This window comes from Apteryx mantelli, chromosome 38 (genome assembly GCF_036417845.1).
Source record: "Apteryx mantelli isolate bAptMan1 chromosome 38, bAptMan1.hap1, whole genome shotgun sequence".
Lineage (NCBI taxonomy): Eukaryota > Metazoa > Chordata > Aves > Apterygiformes > Apterygidae > Apteryx > Apteryx mantelli.
The window spans coordinates 460,304-475,972 of NC_090015.1; the positions used below are offsets into that span (position 1 = coordinate 460,304).

Below are 15,669 nucleotides of genomic sequence, written 5' to 3' on the forward strand. Positions count from 1 at the left end.
GTTCTGCAGGGTGTGGAGGGCCAGAAGGCAGCTCTGGGGCACAACCAAGATCTCCGGAGGGGTTCTGGGGGAACAAGAGGGGTCCTAAGGGGTCTAGAGGGCCAAGATACAGCTCTGGGGCAGAAGAAAGCTGAAAGAGTAGTCCAGAACACGCTAGGGGTGTGCTAAGCGCTCTACATGGAAAAAACATGACTCTGGGGAACAAGGAAGAAACCTGGAAGGCTTCTGAGCAGACCAGAGGGCTCCTAAGGAGACTACATGACCAAGACATAAAAACAGGGCAACAAGAAAGATCTCTAGAGGTGCTCTGAGGGGACAGGAGATGTCCTATGGGAAGTGGATGGCCAAAAGAGGGCTCCGGGGCACAAGAAAGACATCGGGAGGGGTTCTGAGCAGACTAGACGGGTCCTAAGGGGACTCGAGGGCCACAAGACAGCTTTAGGGCATGACAAAGGCCTTTGGAAGGGTTCCGAGGGGACTACAGTGGTGCTAAGGGGTCTAGAGGGCCAACAGAGGTCTGCGGGTGGAAACTAAAAGGCCAAAAGAGGGGGCCAAAGCAGAACGGAGGGCTGCTAAAGGGACCGGATGGCCGACAGAGGGCTCCAGCACATGAAGAAGGGCTCCACAGGGATCCTTGTAATCCTGCAGGATCTAGAGAGAAACAAAGACTTCTGAAGGGACAAGAGAACAAACGCAGTGCCTTGGAGCACACCTAAAGGCAAATGGATAGGTCCTGAGGGAACTAGAGAGCAAATGTGTGAGTCCTGGGGAGACGAGGGGTAAAACTGAAGATTCTGGGGCATTAACTCACCCGCCATAATCTTCCAGTTTGGATCCTGTCTCTTACCTCTGAGAAGTTGGCCTTTGCTTTCATTCCACAGGCAGCTGTCAGCTGTTGCGTAGTCTTGGCAGACAAGTTAGGGACCGCTGCCCAGGCAGTCGTGACCCGCAACACCGCATGCTCAGAACAGTTCTCAGGAAGTCATGCAGATTCATAAACTGAAGAGCAAAAAGCAAATATCTCTTGAGAACAGTTTTTATTTCATCATAGGAGCAATTTTTCCCTCTCTTCTCTACTGTACTGCCTCTAACAACACACCTTCCTCATCACCATTTTCCCCCATTACTTCTACTCCTCTCAGTTGCCCCTGTTGCATCTCAGTTGCATCTTAGTCCTCTAAAGCAGCTGTTTCTCATCCACATGTACTTTCATTTCCTGTCACCGATTCCCCTTCCTATTTGTCCTATAGCAGGCAGCCGAGACACCTAGTGCTTAGCCGCACACCCCTTTTCATCTGGCCAGCAGCTGAGACAGAGCAGAGGGCAGCAAGAAGGGTGGCTCTGAATGTAGTAGACCTGGGCACTGCAGGTGTAGCAGCAAGGCATCAAAGAGATCGCATCTTTGTAAAGAAAATATGTAGAGCTCCAGGTCCTTAGAGGCAACTGGGGATTCTCTGTATCCGTGCCCAGGCCTCCTGCAGGCTCTTTCCACATGGTTAAAGGTACCTGAATGCAATGACCTTGGGAGGCAGTGATACAGTGTCCCTGGGGCTGCTGTGGGGTACCTGTGGCTGTTCCAGGGTCTCTCAGGCTGTTCTAGGGTCCTTGGAGAGAAACAGTGTTGATCACATTTTCTTGAGGACTTTCCCTTGTGCTGCATAACAGGACAGCTCTGCACCGAGCCCTCCCAGCACCGCTGCTCCTCATAGCTAATGCCTAACTAGCCCCAGTTCTGAGCAAAGCTATGACTACCAGGAGTCCACACAGCCTCTCACACTCTCCTTGCCCTCCCCATTGCCAAGAGGGACAGCCCCAGCACCTGGAGCCAACCCTGCCTGGTCACACTGTCACCAAAATCGGGAGAAAAACTCCTTAACACTAGTATAGCATTAAGAAGCAGGCATTCTCTTTATTATGGCGCCGGCTGCACGGGGGATAGCTCCACCCGACGTGCACGTCGTGTGTCACATCATCTAAAGTTTATATTGCTCTATCCTATGCATATGCATTAAATTTCCAGGAATGATTATAGATATTCATTCTATTTCTTAGAACTAATTACTACATTTACATAATCATTACGCATGCAGTCTGAGTCTCTGGGGGTCTTCTGTGGGGGTCTCTGGTGGTCCCTGGTGGTCAAAAGAGGTGTCACTCACTGTCTTGCCATGAACTTTGCTCTACTTTTCCATACATGGTCTCAACTTGGCTTGCTTCCTTGTTTGAGAAAAACTGTCTCAGTCCTAATCTTGGCTCCAACTGGCTTCTGCTGGTTTATCTGAACTTTCTCAGGATGTATCAGTCCCAGCTGCACCTGTGTCCTTGGGTATGTTTGTCTGAGGCTCCTGTTGAGACTCCTTCTTGTCCGAGCTGGTAGTAACAGTTCCCCCACTCCCCCCCCCCCCCGAGACTCTTTCTTGTCTGGGGCCTTTTGGTAACAACAGCAGAGATGGAAAACACTTCCTGACCTGTACGAGGGAAAAACAGGGAAATTCCACTGTCCCCGATGACCTATGGGGACTCTCGCGTGAGCCGCACATGTCCAGTAAGGACCAGACACAGCGGGCCACTGATGCAGGGCGGAGAAGGCACAGGCACCTGGAACTACAGCTCCTGGCCTGCCACAGAGCACAACGCGAACGGCTGCTGGGAACCCCGCTGACAGAGAACTGCACCTCCTGCCACCTCGAGAGGTGCAACATGGTCTCCCAGTATCCCAGGATGGGAAGACTACACCTCCCGGCATGCCCTGCAGAGTAAAACGGCCACCGGGAAAACCAGTGCCAAAAGACTATAACTCCCAGCATGCCGTGCAGGTTAACACGGCCACCCGGAGGCCCAGTGCCGGGAGACTACTACTCCCGGCATGCCGCGCAAAGCAACATGGCCGCCCGGAAGCTCAGTGCCGGAAGACTACTGCTCCCGGCATGCCGCGCAAAGCAACATGGCCGCCCGGAAGCCCAGTGCCGGAAGACTACTGCTCCCGGCATACCGAAGGGGGGGGTGCAGCGCTCCGTGAGGTTTGACCTTCTGGCGATTCCGTTCCGTCCCGCCCCTATTCCCCTCCTCCGCCCGCCCTCGGGACCCGGATACCGCCGCAAAGCCGGGAGCGCGGCCCCGCGATTCCCAACGCCGGCCTCGGACTCCCACGACACCGCCGCGACCGGCCCCGGGTCAGCTCCGACATTGCCCCCCCCCCCCCCCCGCGATCCTCCCCAAGGATTCCCTTGGGATCCCTCCTCCCCCTCCCCGACACGCTCCCGATCTGACTCAGGACCCCCCCGCGCTACTCCGACCGGGCAATAAACCCCACCACGGCGCCGGCGCTCCCCCTTCCTCTCCCCCCCGCCCCGCACCACCACAGCCTCGGCGCACCCCTTCCCTCCCCACTCTCCATGGCCCCGGTGCATCGCTCTTCCCCACCACGTCCTCGGCCGGCCCCCACTGCCCCGGTGCAGTTTCTCCCGGCCCGGTGCGCCCTGGTTGTGCCGCGTTGCCCGGGACGCTCCCGTCCGCCGGGACCCCCGGCACGTGGGGGAGCCGCAGCCCCGAGGGCGGACACCCTCGCCCCGCTCACCTCCTCCGCGGTGCAGCCGCCGTGCCGGTCCCGGTCGGAGGTGCTCAGCAGCTGCTCCATTGTCCTGAACCGGCCCCAGCGCAGGCTTCCCCCAACTGCAGCCCCAGCCATTGCTATCAGCCCCACCTGGGGCTCATCCCAGCCCCCCCGGCCTCGCAGCTGCAGACCATCAGGAACCAGGGAGGGGGAATGGCCATCAGCCCCATCAGGGGCAGCTGGGGCTGCCAGGGCAGCAGAGGCCCCCCCACTCCTGAGAGCAGCTTGCTGAAAGCTGAAGGGAGACCCCTGGGGTGCACAGAGAGGAAAAGGGAGTATTGGGGGGACAAGAGAACAAATCCAGAGCTGTGGGTGCAACAAAAGTAAAAAAAGGCAATGATAGAGCAAACAGAGTGACTCTGGGGGCACCAAAAGGCAAAGGGAGGGCCCTGGGGCACACCAAGAAGCACCCAGAAAACTCTGGGACGGGGGAGAAAGCTAAACGGAGAACTTTGTGGCATGCTGCAAAGCAAACACAGGGCCCTGGGGCACACTGAAAGGCACACAGGGGGCTTGGGGGCAACCCAGAATGTGAATTGAGGAGTCCTGAGGGCATCAGAGGGCAAATGCAGGGCTCTGGGGCAAACCAAAATCCAAATGAAGGGCCTTGGTGCACACCAGAGGGGCTGTAAGGCACATCACAGGGCTCGATGTGGCTGATGGGACGGTGCCTGCAGGCTCCCCCCATCCCCACGGAAGCTCTCTCCCAGCTCCAGGCACGCAGGCCCCATCCCCAGACACACAAGGGACATTGCAAAGTGCTGAAAGCAAATCCGGGAGCAGTCTGAGGACCTCACGCAGCCCCGGAGGAGCTCTGGCTGCCCCCAGGATGATGGGAAACGCCACTGACACCGCCCCAAGGTCCAGGCAATGCAAGGGAAATTCCCCACAGCCCTGTGAACAGCATTGGGTCCCCTGGGAACCGCAGGGACCCCAAAGTACGAGGGACTTGGGGACCAGCTCCCAGCACCACACACAGTGTGTAACCTTCTCCCCTGGGCATCATCTTCAGGCAAAGCAATGGCAGGAACCACAGACATGAGTGCAAAGAATAAAGCAACTGTTTATTGTTTGCTGCACAGAAACAACACCTGGGCGTGAGTCTGCCATGAAGGTCAGTGCCAGCATGCTTCCCCTTACCCTGTGACACCCGAAGAGTCATGACCGCACCAGCGTTCATCCATCCGTCGGGGAAGGGTCAGCTCCTGCTGCTGGCCTTGAGGTGGCAGGTGTCTGAGTAGCCGACAGCCTACCCCCTCTGCTTTTTCCTTCAGGGATAGGATCCAGCTCTGAGAGTTGAGAGGAAAACGCCTGATCTCACCTGTCTGCGCTTCTGCCCTACCCCAGACTAGAGCCCTGCAGGACACTTTCACAGCGCTCAGCTCGCCCGTCACATTGCTAGTCTCGGTGCGATGGGCCTGCGCGGCATGAAACCCAGACCTCAGGTCAGCGCGCAGAGCTGAACGCTGGGTACAGGGGAAGGTTACAAACCCCAAAGGAGGGTTCGCAGCCTGCTGCTTAGGCTTCGGGGCTTCCAGTTTATTATCCAAGGATTTAGCCCTTTTTGTTTATCAGTAAGCCGTAAACCCTGCACCCTAAGTGACAAGCTGCGAGTCTTGGAACCCAAATGGTTGCCGAGGCTTTAGAATTTATGGATGAGGTTGGATTTTAAATCCTGCGCCCTGATCGCTAAGTGAGTAAACTGTAACCTCTGACCGATAAAGACTGAGCCCCACAAAATAAAGTAATACACCATAACCCCCGAGTGACAGACCCTCAACAACAAACTAAACAATAAACCTTAAGTGAAAAAACTTCAAACCCTCAGCTTTAAGCAAGAAACACCAAAGCACCCATGAGCATGAGAACAATACAGAGAAGCCAAGGGGTTCTGCCCACAGCTTAAGAATTTTCCCCTTCATTTAGAAGGGCAGCAGAGCAGGAAGACACGCACCAGAACCATGTTACAGTTGCTGTTTATAGGCTTGGTTTTAGCCACCATTCAAACGTGAGCATGTGCAAGAATCACGCCACTGGACTGCACTAAGCTGCGCTTCCACTGAATCTACCTGAAACACCACACACATGAATTCATCTCCATTACAATTAACTTCATATTTTTGGTCCTCTCAGCTCCACGGGCAAACATCCAGAACCAGTGGCATCTATTACCACCAACCAGTCTTTCCTTAAGGAAAGTGGTACCTGCTAAGAGAGAGACATCTGTGACAACCGGTAACGCTCCTTCTGCGGTCACTAATGACACCTCAGAAATCTTTTTCTCTGGCCCGTAAATTGCACCCTGAAGAATAACCAGAAAATGCCTCACAGTGGCCAGAACTACGGTAAAATGCTGTAGCTTGGAAAATATTTTTTATGATGTAAAACAGGTATATTTTTAGCCTATTATCCACATTATGAACATTCATAGTCCAAGCAGCCTAGCCACATCACTTGCATTCCCACTCCTAGGCACGCCCATCACCTATGTATTGCCTGCACCACCTCCAGTCCCCCAAAAACAACCTCCCGCTCCCCCCCACCCAACAGCACCCAGACTGCTACACCATCTCCCCATTCCCAGTGCGGGAACAGCCGCCTTCTGCTTCCCAGCCTCTCTCACGCACAACGCAGCCCCAGGATGTAGCTGTGCCTGCGTTGCCAGTCCGAGCTCATCCTGCACAGCTGGCTGTAGATCCCCCCCAGAGCTCCCAGCTGTGAGGCTCTTTCCACTGCTGGACTACACTTCAGTGCCTGCAGAGAGACTGGGACGAGAGGCCAGGCAACTGCACAGCCCTCACAGGACGATCCCCTCGTCCGTGGCCTGTATTTGCTCCCGCAGTTATGACCGACCGTCACCTTTTCCAGCTCCATTTCATCACCAGGATGTCACGGCAGCCTTTTCAGATAGGCCGGCTCATTCAGGCACCCAGCAAACTCCAGCCTTCAGTAGCTGATACTCCACAGGGAAAGCGCAGTGTGGAGAGATGTGGCAGTGCTGGAAGTGGCTTACTCAGCATAGAAACACACATACCCCACACAGAAAGGGGAGACGAGCAGTCTGCCTTTGCCTACCCCCCTCTCACTCACCGCAGGCAGGAAAAGGGAAGCTGAAACCTCTCGGATGCCCAGGTGACCCTCAGCACCTGCACCCACCCAGCAGTGAGGCAGCCCGCCGGCCCCGTGCCGCCGCTCCCGCCCTCTGTCTCCCAAAGCCCAGCTGCGCTTCTCAGCTTAGCAAAGCCACAGAGCCCTGCACGAATAAAACACAGGCACAAAAGACCCCTGGGAAGCAGCTCTCAGTCACCCCCAGACCCCTCAGAAAGCAGCAGTCCGCGAATGCGGTATAAAACGACCAACGGCCGCCGCGCGCCCCGCCCCGCCCCGCCCCTTTCCCGCCCTTCCCAACGGCCGCCGCGCGGGGGCGCCATGGCGGCGGGCGCCTCTGCCCGCCGGGCGGCGGGGGAGGCCGCCGGGAGCCGCAGAGCAGCGGCCGCGCTGGTGCCGGATCCCAGCAGCGCGCGCTCCCCTCTGCGCCCCCCCCCCCCCCCCGCCGCAACCCAGGGCAGGGGAAACAGCTTGAAACGAGGGGAGACAAGCCGAGGCCAGAGATGTTTATTGTGCCAGGCCATGCGTGTGCACGCCCCTCAGCCAAACGCACGCATACACATGCACACGTGCCTTTGCATGACTGAATGCACACATACCCCCCCACACACACACGAGTGCAAGCCCCCCCCACAATTGCATAGATGCACCCCCCCACCCGCCCCCCCCCCCCCCCCACACACACCCTGGCCAATTGCCAGGAGGCAGGGCCTGGGGCTGGGGGAGGCTATGGGAATGGGGGGGGGGGGGGGGAGAGAGATGCAGTGTGACAGCCCTATAGGGGGTATTAAGGTGGGGGCCTGGAGTATGAGGATTTGGGGGCAGCAAGGGCATGGGGAAGGGGACAGTGTCAGGTAACTGCAAGACGGAGGAGGAGGAGAGGTAAACTGTGCATGGGGAAGGGATAGGGACGCAGCTCCCAGGAAGGCAGAGCCTGGCATCCTGACCACAGCGCCCACACCGCGTGCAGGTGCCTCTCTCCCTGCTAGACTGGGCTTGCCCCAGTCCCGTGCTGTCCCTGCGGTGCCCCGGCCCTAGCGCTCAGCAGGCGTTCTCCGCAGCAGCCTTTGCCCAGGCTCTCACCTCCCCTTCTTGCATAAGATCCGGTTGGGAACACCCTGGGCCATTCATCCGGGGCTGGCACTGAGCCTCTCCCTCCTCTGCAGCGCCTGCCGCCTCGCTCCCAGCCATGGCCGACCCAATCCCATACACAGAGAGTCTGGCAGAGTCGCTGCACGTCTTCCGCCGCTTCCCCCTGCAGGACGTGCGAGGCATCCCGCTCATGGAGCCCATTGCCCAGCAGTGGGGGCTCATCGAAAGCTTCCAGGCGCGCCCTGACGACCTTCTCATCGCCACCTACCCCAAGGCAGGTGAGAGCAGGGACCAGGCCGGGGAGGCGGATGATGGCACCCCCGGGACAGCTGCTGACGCTGATGCTCTCCTCCTGCAGGCACCACCTGGATGCAGGAGATCGTTGACCTGATCCTGGCTAGGGGGGACACGGCAAAAGCCCATCGGGCGCCCACCCACATCCGCATCCCCTTCCTTGAGATCTGCTCCCCGCCCCCCGTGCCCTCGGGTAAGCCTGCGCCCTCCGCCTCCCTCCCTCCCTGTTCCCTGCCCGGGGTCCCCGTGCCATCCCTACCCCAGGCTCCCCTTACCCATGTCCCGCCCTGGGGTCCCTGCTCTGTCCCTCGCCACTGGGGATCCTTGCTGTCCTCCTGTGCCGGGTCCCTGCTTTGTGCCCACTCTCCCCTTCTGTTCCCCACCCAGGGTCCCCATTCCATCTCCTGCCCTGGGGGAGCCTCACCATCCCCCCAACTCAGGGCCCCCACTCTGTCTGTGCTCTGTCTTCCACCCTGGTGTCCCCACTTCATTCCCCAACCCTGGTGACCCTTGCTGTCCCTGCTCGGGTCCCTGCTTTGCGCACGCTCGGTACCTCACTCTGGGGTCCCTACTCGGTCCCTGCTGTTTCCCAGCCTGAGGGTCCCCTTGACGTCCCCGAGCCACCCCTCTCGTCTCTTGCAGGGGTCACCCAGCTCCTAAATGCCCCATCCCCCCGTGTCATCAAGACCCACCTCCCCTTCCAGCTGGTGCCCAAGACCTTCTGGGAGCAGGGCTGCAAGGTGAGACCCCCCAGCCCCCCCCCCCCCGTGGCCCCCAGCCCTCATCTCTCCCATGGCTCCAGGCCCTCATGCCTCACCTCCCTTCCCAGGTGATTTATGTGGCCCGCAACGCCAAAGACAACGTGGTCTCCTACTACTTCTTTGACCGGATGAACCAGACGCAGCCAGAGCCTGGGCCCTGGCCTGAGTACCTGCAGAAATTCATGGATGAGAAATGTCAGTGCTGTGGGGCAGGAGGGAGGGAGGGATAGGGCCCCAGGAGAGCATCCCGGGGTCCCCAGGCCCCACAGCAAGGGGTGGCTCTCACAGTGCTGCTGCCTGCCTTCCCCACAGTGGCCTGGGGCTCCTGGTACGACCATGTCCGCCGGTACTGGGAGGAGCGGCACAACCATCGCATCCTCTACGTCTTCTATGAGGACATGAAAGAGGTAAGCGGGGGCGGGGGGGGGGGGGGGGGGTGCCACCACCATGCGTCACTGCTGTGGGGCACGTCTCACCCCTCTCCTCCGCAGGACCTGGAGCGGGAGATCACCCGTGTGGCCGCCTTCCTGGAGCAGCCCCTGACGGCAGAGCAGATGGCAGTCGTGGTGCATCACAGCTCCTTCGAGGTCATGCGGGACAACCCCATGGCCAACTACAGCTCCATCCCCACTGCCATCCTTGACCAGAGCATCAGCCCCTTCATGCGCAGAGGTGAGTGCCATGGGGCGGGGTGCCATCAGGCAGAGCAGGAGCACCCTGGGGCAGTTTGGGGACCCCGACCCTCCTGCATCCCCATCATGGGCAGAGGTAAGCACTGTGGGGCAGGTTGGGGCACTGTGGAATGGTTCAGGGAGCACTGTGGGGCGGTCCAGGATGCCTGGGGTGGTTCAGACTGCATCGTGGGGCTGCTGGGGACCCCCTGACCCCCCCCCCCCTTCCCGTGCCCCCAGGGGAGGTCGGCGACTGGAGGAACCACTTCACGGTGGCCCAGAGCGAGGCCTTCGACACCCACTACCGGCACCGCATGGGTGATGCTGAGCCCCACTTCCGTACCCGCCTCTAGAGCCAGGGCAGCGGCCGGGTCTGCCGTGGGGCAGGACGCCATCCCCCCCATGCTGGGGGAGGGGGGCATGTGGGCAGGGCCACCCCCCCCCCCCAACCTGCACCAGGGCAATAAAGAAGGTCAAACAGCCTGCACTGCACTGTGGGGCAGAGCCCCCCCCCCCCCCCCAACCCACCCCAGGGCAATAAAGAGGTCATGAAGCCTGCGCCATGCCGTGGGGCAGAGCCCTTGCCCCCTGCGGTGGAAGGACACAGCCTGTGCCGCAAAGGTTCGGGGCGCCCCACAATGCGCCACAGAGAAGGGCTCCTACATCTGCAGGCGTTTTACAGCCCCGAATGTGGCCTGGTTACTCATTACCCTGCAGCGGGCCTTATCTGTTGGGCCCGGTGTCCCTTGGCCCCACGGCACCCGTCTGCCCCACACGCCCCCGCGGTCAGGCACGCAAGACATGAAGGAGCCAACGGGGGGGGCAACCACCCCTCTGCATTCATTGGGGTTCACTGACAGGGAAGGGGGCTGCCTGCAGGTGAGGCAGCTCCGGCCCTCCCTGCCCCATGGCAAGGCAGCCCCCCGGAGCAGCGTCCACCTGGGACATGTTGATGTACTTGTGCTCAGCCTGCAAACAGCCTAGCGAGGCTGTGGGGGACAGAGATGGGGTTGGTGGCAGGGCATCCCCATGCCATCCCTGCCCCGTCCCCTCTACTCACCCTGACGTGGGTCCAAGGTGTCCGTGGGGGGCAGATATCGCCCTGCCGGGGGGGAGGAGGGGATAACTTCATGACTGCCAAGTCCCTGCCTTGCCCTCTGATCCCCATGGCCGCCCCTTGGCCCCACACCTCAATCCCCGAGTCTCTGTTCTACCTGCCCTCCTGCAGCCCCACATTCGACACCCCCCCCCCCCCTCCAGCTCCTTGCTCGCCTCCTGCTCCCACATCTCACTGCCTCCAAGATATCTACGGGGCACTTGGCGCTGGGGGGGGGCTGGGGGGGCCCTGCGCTGCCCCCCAGAGCCGGCACAGCCCACAGAGTGGCAGGCAGTCCCCCCACCCACCCCCACAGCCACAGGCTTGCCGTGGGGCTCGTCGCGTGCCTGTCCGCCTGCCTGCCATGGGGCTCGCCGCACTGCCCCCCCCCCCCCCGACTTCCTGCCCGCCTCCCGCTTCCTCTCGCACCTCTGCCCCACGGCGCAACGACGGCAATGGGGGCCCAGCCCCAAAGCCCGCCCCTACCACCCGCCCCATGGCGCAGAGATGCCCAGGCACAGCTCGGTGCAGCTCCCATGGCTTTATTCAGCGTTACGGGGGGGACAGGGGCCCCGGGTCGGGGCACGGGGGCCCCCAGGCCCCCAGGTCAGGGCTGGGGGCCAGTGGGGGCTGCTTCTCAGGATGTGTCAGAAGAAGGTGCACAGACGGGGGGGGGGGGGGATGCAATAAATTAACAGGGACAGGGGTGTCCCGGCCAGTTCCGAGGGACTCCAGCCACCGGTCCTGGCGCTAACGCGGGGCGACAGCCAGCAGCGCCTGCGAGAGAGACCAGGGTCACCCGGGCCCGAGGGGCTGGTTCGGGGCACGAGGGCCCAGGTCGGGGCGGGGGGGGGGGGCTGGATGTGGGGTGCACGGGGTTGGCATGCCGCACGCGGGCCGGCCAGGGGTCACCTGGTGCTCAGTGTTGCAGGTTCTCGTAGTCTGGGGCATCCTCCTCGCTCTCGCTGGCTGTGGGGGACACGGGGGTGCCCCGCAGTGAGGGGGGAGCACGGCTTGTATGGGGTGCCCCATGGCTATGGGGGGGGGGTCTCAGCCTGTGTGGGGCAGGCCAAAGTGGCCCCAAAACACTCACTGTAGCGGGGCGTGGGGCTGGCCCCAGCCTCAGGGACGTTGACGTACTCCAGGCTGTCAGCTGTAGGGAGCAGAGCGGGGGTGAGAGGTGAGATGGGGATGGGGTTGGGGGGCCCAGCACCACAGCCCTGCCCCACGGCACGCGACTCACCCAGGGACTGGCGGTGGGCGTCGGGGACGTTCTCGTACTCGCCGGGCGCCGCTGCCGGAGAGAGGGGGTCGGGGGGGGACAAGGCAGAGGGGACCCGGGATGGTGACCGAGCTGAGGGCAGCGGGGGCTGGGATGGGGACAGGGACGGGGTGCCGGGGCTCACCGGAGGAGCTGCTGTCCCTGGCCTGGGGTTGCTGGGGCGGGTTGGGCTGGGCCGTGCCATCCGGGAGCACCTCGCTGCGAGGGGAAGGCACAGGGTGACACCGGGGACGGGGGGGATGTCGGGGACAGCCCCCGCCCCCCCGGCCCCCACAGCGGTGGCACCCACACGTAGCCGGTGGCGTAGAGCTCGTTGTTGTAGTCGTCCTCACTCTCGGGGGCCGCCGGGGGGGCAGGGGACGGGGCCCGCGGCCAGGCACCCCGGGGATGGCCGCCCGCCTCACCCTCGTTCTCGTAGCTGGGCACGCTGTCTGGGAACACACAGGGACATCAGCACTGCCAGCCACGGGGCACACGCTCTGTCCCCACGGGGTGACCCCACAGCCTGTGGTGACACTGGCACGGGGACCTCACCCTGTCCCCAACCACCCCCACCCCCCAGTGTCCCTCAGTGACACCGGGACAGGGACTTCACCACGTCCCCCCCCCCGGACCCTATGTCCCACAGTGACACTGGGACAGGGACCTCACTGCATCCTCAAAACCATCCCAGGTGCCCTGTGTCCCACTGTGACACTGGCAGGGATGTCACCCATGTCCTCCCCCAGGAACTCCATGTCACTGCTGGGAACCCTAGGGCAAGGATGTCACCGTGTCCCCACACCCCCCCAGGACCCTGCACTTGCCGTTGTCCGGTTCCGGGTGGGTGAAGGAGACCTTGCGGCTCTGAGGGGCTTGCGGGGACCGCCTGGGGGGAGAGAGGGGTCAGACTTCATGTCCGCATCCCCCTGTCCCACATAGGGACATGTCACCCCTGTCCCAGTCACTCACGGGATGGACAGGAACAGCTCTGCTGAGGTCACCGGCTGCTGCTTGATCGGGGTGCGAGAGGGGCCTAGGGGGACAGAGGTGTCATGGGGTGAGGGATGGGGATGCCACAGGGTTGGGGACACTGCAAGGTGAGGGACAGAGCCACTGTGGGGATGGGGATGTTGAAGGGTGATGGATGGGGATGCACAGGAATAGGCTTGCTGTAGGGCTGTGGGACAAGGATGCTGTGGGGTGAGATGTGGAGACAGGGACACTGCGGGGTGAGGACCAGGGATGCCATGGAGTCCGGGACAAGGATGCCTCGGGGACAGAGAGAGATCACAGGGTTATGGACAGGGATGCTGCAGGATGATGGATGGGGATGGATAGGGATGCACAAGGATGGGGCTGCTGTGGGGTGAGGGACAGGGATGGGGACACTGTGGGGTGAGGAAGGCTGATGCACAGGGACGTGGCACTGGGGATGGGGACGCTGTGGGGTGAGGAAGGCTGATGCAGAGGGATGTGGCACTGGGGACGCATGGGGATGGGGACACCATGGGGTAAGGAAGGCTGATGCACAGGAACGTGGCACTGGGGACGCATGGGGATGGGGACACTGTGGGGTGAAGAAGGCTGACGCACAGGGACATGGCACTGGGGACGCACGGGGATGGGGACACCGTGGGGTAAGGAAGGCTGATGCACAGGAACGTGGCACTGGGGACGCATGGGGATGGGGACACTGTGGGGTGAGGAAGGCTGACACGCAGGGACATGGCACCGGGGACACACAGGGATGGGGACGCTGTGGCAGAGGGGACAGGCCCAGAAAGGGGCAGATACTCACACCTGGGCCGTGTCAGCAGCATGAAGCTGTTGTGGGGCTCACAGGGTGGGGGCCTGGGGAGAACACACATGGTTAGAGCCCCCCCCGGGGACCCCAGCTCCTGGGGCCCCTGTTCCACCCCAAATCCCCTCCTATGCCCTGACACTCACTTGTACTCATAGTTGTCAATCTGGGCACCATGGCCTGGGGGGAAAAGAGCGGAGTGAGATGGGGGGGGTCCCCAAGCACCCCCCACCACCACCCCAGCATGGGGCCTGCCCCACTCACCATGGGGGTCGCGGCAGCGGGCGCAGAGGGCAGCCAGCAGCACGGTCGGGACAAGCAGGAGGAGGCCCCAGAGCACCCCGTAGGGCCACAGCGCGTCCATGAGGCCTGTGGGGACACGTCGGGGCAGCCCGGAGGCCCGGTCCCCTGGGGTATTGTGGGTTAGGGCAGAGACACTTAGGTCCCCCGAGAGATGCGATGGAGCTTGTGGGTTGGAGCAGGGCGTTTCAGCTGCCCGGAGGGGCAGCGGGGGCATGGGGCAGGGCTCCCCGGGTCCCTGGCACCCACCCGGTGACTCAGCACCGCAGAGCCGGCGGCTCTGCAGGTGCCGGAGGCGGGTGCAGCGCAGCTCCCGCTGCTGCTGCGGTTTCCACCCCCGGCCCCAGCGCCGAGCCCGGCACAGCTGCAGAGCCGTCAGCACCCACGCAGGATCCAGCCCCGAGAGCAGGGCAGAGACCTCGGCGCCAGGGGTCTCCAGCGCTCAGAAACCTGGACATCCCAGTGCTGCTTCCCCGCTGCGTTAAGGAACGTGGTGTTGGGAAGCGCCAGCATCCCGCATTAGGGGACACAAGCATCGGGCTGCTCCAGCGCCCTTAGGGAAACCAGGCATGTGGTGCTCCGGCCCCATGTTAATGAACTTGGGCATCCCGGTACTCCGGCACCCTGTGACAGGGAAGCCAGGCATCTGGGTGCTCCAGCCCCCCGCGCTCCAGCAGCAAAGCCAGGCATCTCAGCCCCCTGCCTCTGCTGTATCAGCTTCCAGGAGGGAACCCAGACATCTGGGCACCCCGTCCCAACGGACGCAGGGAGGAGACGGGCCACAGCAATCGCCCAGGGCCCAAAGCAGCTCAACAGGAAGAGCGGAGATGGTATCGATCCAGCGCAAAGCAGGGCCATGCCACGGGACAGGAGCAGCTTGTCCCCCCCACCGCCACCCAGGAGAGCCAGGGGGAGCAGGGACAACGGGCCCTGCTCCAGGGTGGCGAAGGAGCCAGAGGCGACGCAGGGAACCCAGGCATCCGGGCGCTCCCTTGCTCAGGAACCCAGGACCCTGAGAAGTCCCCCTGCTCCATCGCTACATGCTAGGGAAACCCGACGTCCAGGCGCCCCATCGCCTGGTGCTCAGAAACTCGGGCATCGGGCGCCCCATCGCGAGCTGGGGACTCGAGGGGGCTGGTGCCCTGTGGCTCTCAGCTCCATCACACTGAGCCGGGGAAACCAGGCGGCCAGGCGCCTCGCGCTCCGCTGGGGAACCCAAGGCGTCCGGGCGCCCCGGGCAGGGCTTCGCCAGAGGCGTCCGCATGTCCACGCCAGGCCAGGGCACGAGGTCCGCGGCCCCCCCCGCCCCCGCGCCTACCTGGGCCCTGGCGACGTCCGGCTCTGCCTCCTCCTCGCACTGCCTGGCAGCCCCGGTCGGTCCTCGCACGCGCGGGGCCCCCACCCCCTCCAGGAAGCTGCGGGCAGCCCGCCCGTGGGGCAGGAAGTCGGGGGGAGGCGCGGGGGGGGTGGGCACGGCTGTGCGAGGCCAGGCAAGCTCTCCTGCGAGGCCGGGCCCAGGGAGGCACGCGCCCACGTGACGGCCTCGCACGCTCGCGCGAGGGACGCGTTGCGGGGGGGGGCCAACTGGCACCCCGGCGGCGCAAGGCATCCGCACGCCTGCGCTCAGGGCCTGCAGGAGCCCCCTGCCGCTCCCCAGGACCACGTGGAG

General features: G+C 62.6%; 2 protein-coding genes across 6 annotated transcripts; one reads left to right on the top strand and one right to left on the bottom strand.

The window, feature by feature from the left end:
- Positions 1-3,079: 3,079 nt before the first annotated feature.
- On the top strand, positions 3,080-10,022 carry LOC106489882 (sulfotransferase 1B1). 4 transcript variants are annotated; one of them, XM_067314935.1, is made up of 11 exons: positions 3,080-3,173; positions 4,626-4,727; positions 4,888-5,058; positions 5,747-5,848; positions 7,888-8,091; positions 8,172-8,300; positions 8,750-8,847; positions 8,937-9,063; positions 9,181-9,275; positions 9,360-9,540; positions 9,780-10,022. In XM_067314935.1, exons 5-11 carry the CDS (start codon positions 7,911-7,913, stop codon positions 9,890-9,892), a joined length of 924 nt encoding a protein of 307 aa, XP_067171036.1. In that variant the 5' UTR covers positions 3,080-3,173; positions 4,626-4,727; positions 4,888-5,058; positions 5,747-5,848; positions 7,888-7,910; the 3' UTR covers positions 9,893-10,022. The 4 variants fall into 4 exon arrangements, with proteins under 4 accessions (XP_067171036.1, XP_067171037.1, XP_067171038.1 ...); XM_067314936.1 differs by having other exon boundaries at positions 4,696-4,727; XM_067314937.1 differs by lacking the exons at positions 3,080-3,173; positions 4,626-4,727 and having other exon boundaries at positions 4,783-5,058.
- A 1,053-nt stretch (positions 10,023-11,075) lies between these two features.
- LOC106489888 (linker for activation of T-cells family member 1-like) lies at positions 11,076-15,435 on the bottom strand. Of its 2 annotated transcripts, none has more exons than XM_067314940.1 (11): positions 13,965-15,435; positions 13,847-13,880; positions 13,698-13,750; positions 12,869-12,932; positions 12,724-12,785; positions 12,207-12,344; positions 12,042-12,115; positions 11,879-11,929; positions 11,729-11,788; positions 11,548-11,604; positions 11,076-11,412 (listed from the first exon to the last, which is right to left on the bottom strand). In XM_067314940.1, the coding sequence occupies exons 1-11, from the start codon at positions 14,215-14,217 to the stop codon at positions 11,386-11,388; spliced, it is 873 nt and encodes a 290-aa protein (XP_067171041.1). In that variant the 5' UTR covers positions 14,218-15,435; the 3' UTR covers positions 11,076-11,385. The 2 variants fall into 2 exon arrangements, with proteins under 2 accessions (XP_067171041.1, XP_067171042.1); XM_067314941.1 differs by having other exon boundaries at positions 12,207-12,348.
- Positions 15,436-15,669: the final 234 nt, after the last annotated feature.